This window comes from Photinus pyralis, unplaced genomic scaffold (assembly GCF_008802855.1).
Source record: "Photinus pyralis isolate 1611_PpyrPB1 unplaced genomic scaffold, Ppyr1.3 Ppyr1.4_LG5, whole genome shotgun sequence".
Lineage (NCBI taxonomy): Eukaryota > Metazoa > Arthropoda > Insecta > Coleoptera > Lampyridae > Photinus > Photinus pyralis.
Genome location: NW_022170596.1, coordinates 44,707,143 through 44,722,511, shown reverse-complemented (window position 1 = coordinate 44,722,511; position 15,369 = coordinate 44,707,143). Strand labels below are relative to the sequence as shown.

Genomic DNA, 15,369 nt, shown 5'->3' with positions numbered 1-15,369 from the left:
CCCTAAGTTCTTCCCTTCTTCAGAAATTGATTCATATCGTAAGTTATTCAGTATTTTTCAAACTTTAAAGCTTTGCATTTTGTTGATGGACATCTTAATGAATACCTGACCAATTATTTAAGTCACTTTCTAATTTTTTTCTATTGCCAATTTTTAGATAGTCTCTTTCATTACTTTAAGTTTAAATTCTGGATATAGCAACAGTGCCTCCAAAGTTTAGAAAAACATTTGCAAATACCACCCGCACACGTGCACATGCGCGTTCTACTGAAAAGCTTTTCAGTCCTTCTTTATGTCTAAGAAGTAAGAATATGGGTACCGAATTTAGACAGCACAGGACAGGAACTACCATATTTATAACAGAAATGGACCCAACCTCAAGCGCATAGGAAGTTAAGCAAGAAATATTAAAAGACACCTGGTAACAGATTCCGATGTAGGGATAAAAGCAATAAGCATAGGAACAAACTGCAATAGTAGAGGTTTCAAGGGCGCATACTGAAACCATTAAATCAGGAAGGCTAAGGCTGGGATGGAATTAGTGTAGAGACAGAGTTCATATTATAAGGTGTTACAAATGTCCTGAATATGGACACAAGACTCGTGAGTGTACTCGAATGTGAAAATAAAGAAAGGTGTACGGTGTATAGTGATGAAATAGAAAGCCATTGAGGGGACGGACGATTTTAATGCCCGTTCTGCAGAAACTTGGTGGAGGAGGAACAGAATTAGTCAAGCTAGTGGCCAGATCGGCCCAACTAACCAAAAATGAGTCTTAAGATGCAACAAGCGAACTTAGGGAGGAAGAGGAAAGCCCAAAATTTAGCATATCCTATTGCAAAAGAGAAACAGGTCGGTAGATATTATAATAGTAAGCGAATCGAGTAAACCGGACAACTACGTACAGGACGAAAGAATAGACGGAGCAGTGATAACAAAAAAGTAACAGTAGCAAATATGAAACCAGGGGAAGGTTACGTGTGTATTAACCTTGGACACTGGGATCTATATTGTTATATTTCTCCAAATATAACTAGAGAGGAACACAAATTCAAAGTGGAGGAGATTAAGGGAGTCGAGAGGCTGTCATAGCAGGAGATATTAATACTAATAAGTCACGAGGAGATGAGAAAGTGTGAGAAAAAGGTGCCTTACTGGTGGAATGAAACCATAAACGAGAAAAAGAAATAGTGCACAGTAAAGGGCGTCCAGGACGGAAGAAGAAAAGTATAATGCCAGAGAGGAGTATAATACCGGAAGAAAGGAATTGTGCAAATTACTAAGGCAAAGAAAAGGAGACTGTTGGAAAACACGGTTCCAAGAGCTCAATTTTCGATGTTTGGGGGCAAGGCAAATAGCAGTTAAAAGACTACAAAATTTAGTTCCATACGAAAGATCCGACAAGGAAAAGAAAGAAATAGTAAGAAAACCCTTCCCGACCACAAAAACCAGAAAAAGAAATTCTAGAACACAAATACAGGAAATAGCGCTATTTACATCAGAAGTAATGAAGAAGGCAATAGAGAAAATAAAAACAGGAAAGCCCCCGGAATAGATAACAATCCTCCCAAAGCTATAAAAGAAACGGAAAGTACAAAATATATAGATTGGCCAACAGCGCAAAGGAGGACAGCAATTTTTTTAAAAAAGTATTATGAAAAAAGACGGTTTTGTTGTTAAATGCCTAAAGAGTACCACTACCAAAATTTATGATATGACCTATATTTGGGAAAATGCAATTTGTTAGAAGTAATTTTAGATACGAAAGTACCGATTCCAATTCTAGAAAGACAAGAAATTGATGCAACGTAACGTTTGTTGCATATCATAATTTAAGGCAGTATTAACCCACGAGGTACAAAACAATAATAGAATTTTCATTCAATTATGTAATCCTTGATAAAAATATGAGTATTAATTATCATAGTACTGGTTTTGAGCGAAAAACTGGTCACAAGCAACCAACATTACAGACCGTGAATTGCTAACAAAGTTGAAATGAAAATTGCGGGGGATTCCCGTGTCCTAGCGTTTCGATCGATGTGCGCAATAAATTTCGAGCAACTGTTAGTTCGATTGCGCAACCTCCGGCGAGTGGTTGCGTGCGTGACGCCAATTATTGCACACGCTTTTTCATCATGCCGAAGGACGACATTCAAAACGGTAAACTTGTGGAAGCCGTTCAGAAGTATCCTTTTATATACAATTTCAACTTGGACGATTATTGCAACAGAGATAAGGTTAATGACGCCTGGGAACGTGTCGCAAGCGAAGTCGGAGGAACGGGTAAGTTGCCTGTCACGTTACCTACTTGCAGTAGATGGCACCACAAGGCGCTTTTTACGAACTTACGTGAACTAGTTTGATTATACTATTTTCCAATACTAACGTTTTATTTACGAAATTTGCGATAATATTAACAAAAACGAGACATATTTTGTTACTTTGTGTGTTTCGGTCTGAGAGAACATACCTAATTGAATGAAAATATATTTAATTCTATTGTTTAAATAAGAAGATGAATATGTAAAACCTAAATTTTAGAGAAATACGTTTGAAACATTTTTCCCGTTAAACTTTGAAATATGAGGTTGTTTGAGGGCGGAATGTACGTTAGGATATTGTTAAGCCAAATTTGAGCCTCCCTGCACGTTACCAGAACATTTTTGGGAATTTTGCCGTCAAATAGGCACTCTGCATCCTCCATTTCGAAGAGTACGTTGTCCTAGCAACTGTACCTTCAAATTATTATATTGCTATTCAGCTTTTCACGTTCATCCACTTGCAGCCGAACCCGTATTTAAATTCTGATGGCATGTTTTAAGTGATTGATGTTGAAACAGTTGCCAAAGAGTGATTTTGATGTTAATGAAGTAAATTAAATCCTCAAATTCATAAAGAACTAATTGGAGGTTAAGCTTATATATGACCTGCAACGCTCATTCAAATATTTTAAGATTCTGTTTTTATATTGCAGGTATTACTCACACATCTTTTATTTAAACAAATTTGCCAAACTACAGTCGCGTTTTAATCTATTTTCCAGGTATCATTTGGCTAACGTACAAAATGAGAATACCGGAGGTGGCATCAGGGCCGCATTTAGCCATTCAGCGCCCCTAGGCCTACAAACTAAAGAGCGCCCCCTACCTCCGCACTCTTATCGCACCCCATACACGTCCAGTTGTAAATAAATTATTCTTGATATTGTCAAAATTGTATTTGATTTGGATGGTGTATAAGAATAACGAAAATATGAACTCCAAAATAGTACACAAACACAATACATTTATGATAGATAATATTCACAAATTCTGACCATTTATTAAAAACCAGAAATAATTACATCCTGGTTCATCATGTAGAAAAAACAAAGTAACAAGTACAACTGGTGCAAGCTATTGCCTCGGAACAAAGCGCCCCGCTGGACAAGTTCAATTATTCGCTAAAAGGGGAGTATGTTTGCATATGACCCTTGGCCGCCGGTGCCCGCAACGTAGCAGGAAGATGGTCTGCATGACCACGAGGATTGCGTTGCGCCCTATTACGCTTACGAATAAGTCAACGATTACGGACACGATAAGCGACGCTAGCAAATTGAACTTTACCTAAAGCGCATTCTTTCTTTTGTACCCCTTCCAATTTAGCGCCCCCTAAAAATTTGCGCCCTAGGCCTGGGCCTAGTTGGCCTAATGGGAAATGCGGTACTGGGTGGCATATCAAAAAGTTTCCTTTCGGCCTTCTTTTCTGGCAAATCGAAATTCTCAGCTTACAGAGTCATATTTTACCAATTACTTTCGTCCATCATTTTCAATATCAATATGTAATAAGTTTGTTTTATTTCAGTGAAGTTCTGCAAAGAAACATGGAGGAATTTAAGGACAGTATTCGCTCGCAACTTAAAGAAACCTCACGATTCCAGTTCGAACAGGAAGAAATATTACCTATTCGAAAAATTGCAATTTTTGAAACCGTATCTGAAAGTAAAACAGGAACAACTATTCTTGCAATCATCTAATACTCTTGACGAATTCGAACCGGAAGTCGATCAATCTGCCTCGTCCATCAATGCGGTATCGAGCATGTTTCTGACGACATCCCCCAAGCTTGAAGTGTACGACTCTGAAGGTGAGCAGTTCACTATAATGATGGGAGACTCTAGAACGGAGGATTCCTCCGACATGGTGTTCCGGCTATCCGCAAAGGACGAGGAATACGAGTCAGAAGAAGAACCACCTTCGATGGCGATGGATGAAGATCGTAACCACGAGGATAGGAACCTAGCCTGCGAATCTGGAGACGAGACCGAGCGTGGAAATACTGTTCACAACGAACTCGAACCTAATAGGAGAGAGCAGCAGTTTACAGAAAATGCGTCACGGCCAGAAGTTAGAAAACGTATGGATTCGTATTCAATACAAAAATCCATTGAACCTCCGAAGAAGAAACGGAAGATTTATAAACCAGAGCAGCGGGCGATGAACTGTATTAAGTTGATAGAGCGAGGACGCGAGAATTACAGGCGACATTTTTTGTTAAGTCTGTTACCGGATTTGGAAGAAATGAATATGGGCCAATTTCGAGTATTTAGACAAAGAGTGTGTCAATTAATAGATGCAATTGTCGAACCGCATACTGAAATTTCCCAAGCCAAAGACGCAACGCCATCTGGAGTATAACTGCATAGTGCTTCTTACATTAGGTACGTTGTAAAATTGTTTAGCGATAAAATTACCTTTGTTTAATTCATTTGTTTAAATAAATATTTTTGTAAATTATTATGTAAGTACAGTCACTTTCATAAGCACTAGGTATAATTAAATACAAAATGGTTACATAGCGCAATTGGTTATAGTTTTATAGTTGAATGGATTTCTTCCAAGTTTTATAGTAAGCAGTTGGGTTATATTTTGCTACCTACTTTGCGTATCTATCATAAATAACGGAGGTAAGTTTTCACCATTAATTGGTACAAAACTCTGCGTAATGTAAATTTTTATTCAAAAATACATCTCACGAAAGTGAACTTTGGTAAAAATTAATGACACACTTTCCCGTTCTCTTATTTTTGAGTAGGCGCGGTTTCAGCCAAGGCTGCTCTACCAACTGCAACTCAAAAGTGCGTTCTAATTACTTATTTCAATTAGGTACTTTAAGTGCTTGCAAAAAACGAAGACGGAGGAATGAAGAGATGGAAGAGCAATAGTATAAGGAAAAAGAAGCTGATGGAGACGATACTAAAACTAGAAGAAGAAAATGAAAAAAAGGAAGGGGAAAAGATAAGGAACAATATAGCGATAAAAGGAGTAAAGATGGAAAAGAAAGAGGAAACAGAGAGACATAACTGAAAGGAAATCTACAAGTAGAGGCGAACGTAAAAAAGTCGAGAACAAAAGTAGCGGGAAATAATGTAGTAAGGTCGCGGAACTAAAATGGCAAAAGAAGAGAAAAATTATGAGAGGTAGGTAAGGGAAAGTTAAGAAGAAGCAGGATATACATGGATACTGAGTTGATTTATGGAGAGTGGTGGAGCGGGAAAGAGGAAAGAGCATAACAGATGGGGATATTGCTATAAGAGATTAGTGGTGGTAGATGAAGAATACAGATGGAGTAACAAGAAACAGGGTCTTGCGAGCACAGTGAAAACGATAACAGGAGAGCAAAAGAGGAGGTTTGGATGAAGAATTTAACTAAAAAGAAGAGACAGAGAGAGAGGAGGAGGGGGAGAGGAGAAGAAACAGAATAACAGAAGAAAGAAGCAAAACGGAGAGAAAATGGGAACACAAATACAATGTTCCGGAATGTTGTGGGGATAGTTTGTAACATGTGATGCGAAGAAAAGATAGATGAAAGGTAGGAGGAGGGACTAATATTGAGGAGAGATTTAAATGCCATATAGAATGTCAAGAAATAAAGAATGCAACAAACAGGAAGAATTGTTACTGGAATTAAAAGAGAGGATGGAGAAAATTAAACAGAAATATGGATGGATATAGTTACGAACATTACACATACACGGGACGAAGAGGGAGGTCGGTAATTGATTACTACTAGTAACCCAAAAAATACTGGAATTAAGGAACAGAGAGAGAATTGGATTCTCAGTCGATGGAAATAACTCTAAAGAGAAGATGAAAGATCAAGAAATGGAAATATACAAAAACGGAGAGAGATACAGTCATGGACGAAAGATATGGTGAAGACGTATAGTAGGGGATTACATGGAAAAATAAACAAAAATAGGAGAAAGCACAGAGGAGTGGAAAAACACTTTATAAAGGTACTGCAAGGAAGTCAGGAGAAAGAGGGTGTGGTAGCGGAGGATGGAAGAGGTACAAGTTTCTATTACAAAAATTACTAATTTTAAATTAGTTGACATACACTTGACCCTTAAGGGATAGTTCTGTGATAATTTGCATAACATCACTAAATGGGCCCCTCCATATCAAGAATATTTTATATAAATCATTTTTGATATCCCAGCCAGTTTGCGTAATAGTTGACTGTCTCAAGATAAATGGGGCACCCTGTATATAAATTAGTAAAGTGACATTCAATTATAAGATTACGGAACTGGTAGTCGCAACACACAAAAGTAAATTTCCGCTAAACCCTCAGTTTTTCGTTTCGGTTACGAAGGTGCAGTTTAACCTCAATAAATCATCTCCTGAAACTGATATCTTTTCTAGGCAAAAATGCTTGCTTCAAAACTATCGTATACAACCCGCTATTTATCTTCGTTCGGTTCCGAATCCCTCGGACAACAACGAAGCTTATCCTTTATTAAATTAATGATTCTATAATTAGTTCGCGATAGTCGATAATTTTTTTATGATACGTTCTCTCGTAAATACTTCGGACCGGGCCCCCCATTGTTGCAACTTCGCGCGCTTTTTCTTTTCTTTTCTTTGTGTTTATTAGTTTATTACTAGTAATAATTCATTTATTGTTTACAGTTAAACAACGCAGCTCTCGGTAGTACCTGTATTTGAATGGGTAATCACTCAAAAACTTCGCTAATAATAAAAAATGTGGGCTACTATTTGAAAAACTTTTATAAGTATTTAAAAAAAACTGAAGAGATATCCGAATCTCCTTCAGTCTCCGTATATCGGCGAGGTAGATTTGAACGTTTGTGGTGCCTTTTTTGTTTTCCTTAAACAATAAGTTTAACTTCCCGAAGCGCATCATTCTAATTTTGCACATATATGAAAATTTCAAGTTTTTAAGACTTGAATAATTCTTTTCTGCACCCCTCTTGTTTTCCGAATTTAATTGACAAACACACATATACGTTTTCGTCTATCTCGTTGTTCATCTTTGAAACGGTGACCCTAAATCGCTATTGTATAAAACAGAATTACGAAATATCTCTCCTTTTTCTCTCCGTTACCTATTATGCTAAACGTCTTTCAGAGAGATCTGGTCACCCCATCCATTTTATCTATAGCAAATTAACTTACACTGAAGGAGAAATGTATGTACCATGACTGGTTAAATTCAGAGAACAAATAACAACTAAACGTTAAAGGCATTTAAATAGTTTAGATAAGTATTATACTTTTTAAATATTATAGTTTTTGTCCATCATAAGAAGTACAAAAATTAAATGAAGTGGACACAAGTACCTTTGTGATATTTAAATGTTTCTGTTTCTATATTTTACACAATTGTTTTGTCTCTGATAGCTTTACTTACAAAAAATAAACGTTTTGTGTAAACTTGTTAATTAACGAGTTTTATCCGTATGGGTATCCTCTTCAAAGCTGTCGTCTCTCTGCACCCTATCGTTATTGCATTAAAATTTTTTAATTTCGCGCACGTCTTGAACAGAAACATCAGAAATTTGTTTTGGAATTATTCAGAATTTAGTCGAAGCGTGGGTGTGCGTACCTATAAGTATAGGTAAAATCGGATATACCTAAATCAAAACAATGATTTCATACCATTCCAGATTTATTTATGGAACCGAATGTATGTAACATATTGCGTAATTACTACGTATAGGCTAACCTATCATTAGGAAACCTGCCCTTTTATTATACGAAACGTGTACAGCAAGTAATACAGGTGCAATTCTAATACCAGCACCCTAACACCAAATGTTTAAAGTAGAAACATATAACAAATCTACCTACTATTAATTTCTGTTAGTGAACCTAATGTTCAATTGTGGCGATACTGTGTTTTAATATTCATAAAACAGTTTCATTGTTTATATACAAAACTATAGGCTTGAATGATTCGTTTTGTAATCAATCATGCACTTGAGGGAGGATTTAATAAGTATACTGTGACGGTGGTAAAGTTGTTATGTCATTTTACACCCGAAATTGTGAGAAAGGACAGGTGCTCGCTTCTTTACCGTCAACATTTTTAATCCAATCAAAGGTAGTACTTATACGCGCAGGGATATAGTTAAATAATTGTCGCAAATTATAAGTTAATTTTCCAACTTTTGGGGTGCGATGCCATATGTGACCTATGCACAACACGTGACGGACACACTTCACTGACTTGCTGAATATGATATGCATGTCGAGGCATTATATATTCAGATTTACTTTTAAAGACGTAACTTTTTATGCTGTTGATCGGATACCTTTAGAATCATCGGAACAATATCTGCACTAATTTCGCTTTGATTGTCTATTTCCGTGCGTATAGGTACCAGTGACGTCTATTGCGTGCGTCCCTTATAAAAAATGTAATCTAATTGTAATTTTAAATTTCACCCATCCGCTGTATAGTCAGAAGTTATTAAACCGATCGTTCACAAAAGACGACAGCTTTAAAAAATAATCGTGCTTGAATGACTGTTAACTTTCATAAAAAATGTGCGGTTTATTGAAGCCTTATTTGCATTTTTTTTAAGTTGAATGAAATGTCATAATCGCATGAAGCCAATTTACATGCGTTGCAATTGAGTTTTCTTTTAGTTTGTGTTCTGCTCAGATCTATTGGATCATAGCATTAGCGATGTAAACAAAATAATAGTCACGATAGGTACCTATACCTACCTATTTACCTACTATTTATGTACATATAAGCGCAAATTATCATTTCAGAGATGTACGATTAGGGTCATACACTACAAAGTATGTTATAAATAAATAATGTCTGGGTGGTCACGTCGTGAAGCCTTAGACGCCATTTTGCTGGTCTCGTACTGCCACAAACAGTATGAATATTTAAGTATGAGAATTGCTGCACCGGTTATATCTATCTACCTTAACAAGCGTATACACTTTTTAGTACTTTTATTATCCTTAAAGTGTCTTTTCTTATTCAAACTGCGGTAGTATAGTGCGATATCGCTAATCTTGAAAGGCTCCGAGGACCAAAGATCACACAAGTTTCTCTAGGTAGTTTAAAGTTTGACGTACCTGTAAGGTAGGTATATTTCATTCTAAAATATCCTTAAAGAATATCGGAACTTACATGTTTATGTCAAAATAATAGTTGTCAATTCCAAGTTCTTGGCACAGTATCCTACTTTTATTATATTAAGTCTTTTAATTTTAATTGATAGGTATGCAGTTCCTAAACTCTATCGTTTTTGGACCAAAGAACATAACAAAGCACTTAGATTTAATTCGCGTAGTATTGATATTTCTACTACCTATAGCTAGTCAATATCAGAGTTTATATTAGCGTTTGCTTGAACAATATCATATATGCATGGAAACTATAAGGCAATTGCATGTCGTCGGTATATTGATAAGGCGATACCTTCAGTGCGCATTGAAATTTAGACGTGTACAAGGAAAATAAGACCGGACCAAAAACTGAGCCTTTCGGCAGTCGGCACCCCAGATGTGATGGATAACTGATGTGAAAAATTTTGTTTTTTGACAAACTTCTACTTGCAGATAACTACGTAATAAAGAACGCACTTTGCCACCAAATCCATCAGTTCGCTGCAATATACAAGAATAGATATTGTGGTTTAACGTGTCGAACGCCCTTTTTGGTCTTTCTTAGTACTCCAAATATGCCTCCAACTTATAAATGCACTAAATGCACGGTTTTGAATATACCTAATTGTGATTGATTTGGCTTGCCTCTTGTTTAATAGTGCGAATACAACACTTTCAGTTTGAAGTTTGCCGTGAGATACAGACGAAGAAAACAACAAAAAATTGAAATTTTACAATGAAAATTAACTGTAAGTACCAAAAGTAGCATTAACACACAAGTCTCATCAAGCGACAATCAACAAGTTGAAGAATCAGTCTTGATGGTAGCTATTGCATTGGGGTAAAAAATAACCCTCCACTTTTTGACGGAAATACACGTTTTGAAGCACTAGGATTCCGAATTAAACAAAATGTCGATGAGGTCGGTCGATCTGTACTCTCATTTCCGGCTAAACGGCCGAACCGATTGAAACCAAATTTGGTACACATATTCTTAGACATAAAAGGAAGAGCTGAAAAACTTTTTGACAGAACCGCGCATGCGGGTGGTATCTGTGCGGACCACAGAAAATTTTAACCCAAGCTTTCACTATAGATTGTTAATAACATTTGTGTCTACGAAATCCCGATCTGTTTTTAATAACATGAGTAGTGGCGGCCCCTGGGGGTGGGGCCGTGGGAGCTCGGCCTCTCCCATTGTCCATTTTTTTCATCAATTTTGTGTCGATCTCATTTCCATAAGATCATCACTTCCTAATGAGAAAAATAATCCGATGTTCTACTTTAATAGTTATCATATAAATAATTCTACATGCTTTAATTTTTGTGAAGTATCTTACAATGATGTGCGAGATAGTGTCAATAGCATCAATAACAGTAATAGTAAAGCTCACTATGGCTTAACTGCAGACATTATTAAATCTGTGCTTAATGTAATTTTAATTCCACTAACTAAAGTAATAAATGCGTGCATTCGGGAATCAATTTACCCTGACACATAAAAGATATCAAAAGTTATTCCTTTGTACAAGAAGGGAAATAGAGATGAGCTGAATAATTATCGACCTTTGTCAATTACTCCCATTTTTTCAAAAATTTTTGAAAAATTATTTAAAAAACAATGGATTACTTTGAAACAAATAACCTATTTGCTAATAACCAATTCGGTTTTCGTTACAAACAATCGACAAGTAGTGCAATATTGAGGTTTACGGATTACATTTTGGATTGTTTTGAAAATAGTGAGTTGTGTGTTGCCAATTTTTTAGACCTAACAAAGGCTTTTGATTGTGTGACTCACTCTTGCTTGTTGCAGAAGCTGTCAAAATATAATTTTGTGGACAAATCAGTTGCATTATTAGAGTCGTACCTAAGTAATCGCACACAATATGTTTATTTTAATGATTCCGAATCTAATTTTAAAGAAATTAATACGGGAGTGCCGCAAGGTTCGGTACTTGGCCCTGTGCTCTTTTTGATATACTTTAATGACATTACAAATGTTAGTCATTGGAAAGAATTGATTCTGTATGCAGATGACACTACCCTTTTAAGCAGATGTAGGCCAGGGAAATAAGGTTTCAACCTCGGATTTTTGGATATAAGCCATAAAGTTCAGTAAACCTTCATTTTGGTGTTCTAAGAGCTGTGTGAAAGTTATCGGGGTCAGACCCTTCGGCGTCGTAAGTTATTCGGGGTCAAAGGTCACGAAAATCAGTTTTTCGCGATTATCTCGGTTTTTATAGCTCCAATCGCATTTCCGTAAGAGGAGAAAGTTGTAGATAATTAAATTTGCCATCACTTTTGTATTTAACATTTTTTCGTAGGAGTTACCGTTCTTGAGATAGAGGGCGCAGAGTGCGCATACATGCTATAATTAAGGTCAAACTGTGAATCTGCTTGAATAATACATTGCATAAAGCTATTAAATCATTAAAACATCATTAACAATTAATAATTTTTAATAATAACTATTATTGTTATTAAATTATTACTATTTTTGATAAATATCCAATATGCTTATTGATTTATTAATACTTACCTATACGTTGTATATTAAACTCATGAAATACTTACCGTATATTTTAATAATTTATTCAAACTAGATTTAAAGTAGAAATAAAACAAGTAGGCAGGTGAATACATAGGCATATTTATTCACATAAAATCAATGTTGATGTCATCGTTATCGCCTGGCTCGTCATCGGGTACACCCGGGTCTCGAACTTCTAAAATTTCTTCCCATATGTTTTCTTCTTCGGGTTCTTCGCTGATTTCAACGGGAATCGCATTTAGGCAACCCTGACCATTGCACTGGCCACAAGCTGCTGTGCATTGCAGCCCGGATTTTCTGCATCCGCAGCGTGGACCACATCCGTTCCTCCAATTGCAGAAAATAGTGCTCATCAATTCATCTGGAGCTCGCGGCGATGTTGTTGTTATGGGCTCCAGAAATTCATTGTACAGGACCCAGCCCCAATCCTGCGGTTCTAAATCGTGCCCTAACCATTTCTGCACCTGACAATACACCCGATTTATGTGCTGATGGGCTGCTGCACTGGTCGGTGGAAGAATGGAGAGTGATACGGGTTTACTCAGTTTGGTTGACTTTAGAAACTGAACATATCTTAGGTGGTCGATATTTTCCTCGGATTTTGGAGCATTGTATAAAGCCAGTGGCTGTGACACAACGTCTGCGTTATTTAAAAAAGGCAAGAAAACTTTTATTAAGTCCATGCAAAAACTTGCCACCTTTTTGATCAGCTCGCTAAAGTGTTTTTGCAAGAAAATTGTCTTGCAGAAGACTTACATTCAAACGGAGTACGCATTTTACTGGCTTTATACAATGCTCCAAAATCCGAGGAAAATATCGACCACCTAAGATATGTTCAGTTTCTAAAGTCAACCAAACTGAGTAAACCCGTATCACTCTCCATTCTTCCACCGACCAGTGCAGCAGCCCATCAGCACATAAATCGGGTGTATTGTCAGGTGCAGAAATGGTTAGGGCACGATTTAGAACCGCAGGATTGGGGCTGGGTCCTGTACAATGAATTTCTGGAGCCCATAACAACAACATCGCCGCGAGCTCCAGATGAATTGATGAGCACTATTTTCTGCAATTGCAGGAACGGATGTGGTCCACGCTGCGGATGCAGAAAATCCGGGCTGCAATGCACAGCAGCTTGTGGCCAGTGCAATGGTCAGGGTTGCCTAAATGCGATTCCCGTTGAAATCAGCGAAGAACCCGAAGAAGAAAACATATGGGAAGAAATTTTAGAAGTTCGAGACCCCGGTGTACCCGATGACGAGCCAGGCGATAACGATGACATCAACATTGATTTTATGTGAATAAATATGCCTATGTATTCACCTGCCTACTTGTTTTATTTCTACTTTAAATCTAGTTTGAATAAATTATTAAAATATACGGTAAGTATTTCATGAGTTTAATATACAACGTATAGGTAAGTATTAATAAATCAATAAGCATATTGGATATTTATCAAAAACAGTAATAATTTAATAACAATAATAGTTATTATTAAAAATTATTAATTGTTAATGATGTTTTAATGATTTAATAGCTTTATGCAATGTATTATTCAAGCAGATTCACAGTTTGACCTTAATTATAGCATGTATGCGCGCTCTGCGCCCTCTATCTCACGAACGGTAACTCCTACGAAAAAATGTTAAATACAAAAGTGATGGCAAATTTAATTATCTACAACTTTCTCCTCTTACGGAAATGCGATTGGAGCTATAAAAACCGAGATAATCGCGAAAAACTGATTTTCGTGACCTTTGACCCCGAATAACTTACGACGCCGAAGGGTCTGACCCCGATAACTTTCACACAGCTCTTAGAACACCAAAATGAAGGTTTACTGAACTTTATGGCTTATATCCAAAAAATCCGAGGTTGAAACCTTTATTTGACTAATTTCCCTGAGCTATATGATAGCTGGAACATTTAAAGAAAGATTATCCGAGATTTCTTTTATTTTTTTCCCTGTTGGGACAAAGTTCGGGTTTGGGCCCTCCCTTTACCAAATCCTGGGACCGCCGCTGAACATGAGTGAATCTAACCTGTTGTCACTTACTGACATATGTCTAATGTGGTGCCAACGTAATGGTAATTACAAATTAGTAGGGATGTTTGAGTATAATATTTAAACATTTAGTGAGACTTCTTGAGAGTGACTACTATATATGGTGGAGTATTAATTCCCACACACGTTCATTAACACAAAAGTTTGTTACGATCACTTTTCTAGGGCTTCCTCGAGAGATTTCCATGATAGAGGACTGTAGGAGTCTTTATCAATCTAAAAAAACTGTGTACATATTTATTGAATTTTTTTGGCCAGTTTTTGGCAAGGCACTATCAAATCTATATTCTAATCGGTGTATTAAAAATGTTTTTTTAGCGCATGCTACTCTACTACTCTACGAATGAATTCATAAATTTTTAGTTTGATATGGTATAGATTAAAATTAGAAACGTTTTATGACGAGTTCTTGTTGATTACCTAAACACAATATACTTTATTATTAACGAGCTCCTATCGGGGTCATAATTTTACGATGTCTGTCCGTCTGGCCGTTAGCACGATATCTCGAAAACAAATGGACCGATTACGATGAAATTTTGCAGGTGGATTCTTTTTCTTTATCAAATTTGTAGATCGGAATTCGTCAATTTGCAATGTAAACAAATTTTTTTACGTCAATCAACCGTATTAGTTTTCAATTTGTTGCATAATAAGAACGGAAAATTGGAACAATAAACCCCCCATCTTTTTCAATAATCGGTGATGCCATGGAATTTTACAATACAAAATCTAAGCCAATATCCGTCGTGCCATGGAATGTCTGCTATAAAACAAATCAAATTCTATCAAAGAGTTTTATATTTAGAACAGCGAATTCAACATAAAGAAAGACCAAATTACTAAAAACGGTTTCCTACTATAACAATTTAGAATAAATGTTCGAATAAGTCACGTAACCAAGTCGATTATAAAATCCATTTCGAACTTCTGCTAATTGATAACTAGATATCTATTTGTTTTAGAAAATTCCATGGCATCGCACATTATTGAAAAAGATGCGGGTTTTATTTTTCCAATTTTCCGTTTTTATATGAAAAAAATTGAAAACTAATACTAACTAACTAATGATCGTAATTGATTGACGTAAAAAATTTTTTCTACAAAAAACCTTAATACAATCTTGCTCTAAAATAATTTGGGGAGCCAATAATCGCATGTTATGAATTTTACATTGAAATCCCTATGGTGCGTTACGCAAGTCACCACCCTGTATAAGCAAATCGAATTGCGTTTCGAGGGAGTTCTAACATCGATGCGAAGTGAAGTATTAGTGTTATGTTATATATTGTGTGTGATAAATAATAATTATATTACTGTTATAAAGTCCGGAA

General features: G+C 36.3%; 2 protein-coding genes across 2 annotated transcripts in view; both read left to right on the top strand.

Annotated features, from left to right (window-relative positions):
- LOC116172529 (5'-AMP-activated protein kinase subunit gamma-2) overlaps positions 1-15,369 on the top strand; it is a gene marked incomplete at its 5' end in the record, with an annotated part of 243,750 nt that overhangs the window by 79,862 nt on the left and 148,519 nt on the right.
- LOC116172534 lies at positions 2,086-4,729 on the top strand. Its single transcript, XM_031489767.1, has 2 exons — positions 2,086-2,286; positions 3,847-4,729. The coding sequence occupies exons 1-2, from the start codon at positions 2,139-2,141 to the stop codon at positions 4,677-4,679; spliced, it is 981 nt and encodes a 326-aa protein (XP_031345627.1). The 5' UTR covers positions 2,086-2,138; the 3' UTR covers positions 4,680-4,729.

What these genes read in the sequence shown, in the direction of transcription:
- LOC116172534 (XM_031489767.1), top strand. Translation starts at nt 2,139, where the DNA reads ATGCCGAAGGACGACATTCAAAACGGTAAACTTGTGGAAGCCGTTCAG. An exon ending in AAGCGAAGTCGGAGGAACGG is followed by an intron (nt 2,287 to 3,846) that starts GTAAGTTGCCTG and finishes GTTTTATTTCAG; the next exon opens with TGAAGTTCTGCAAAGAAACA.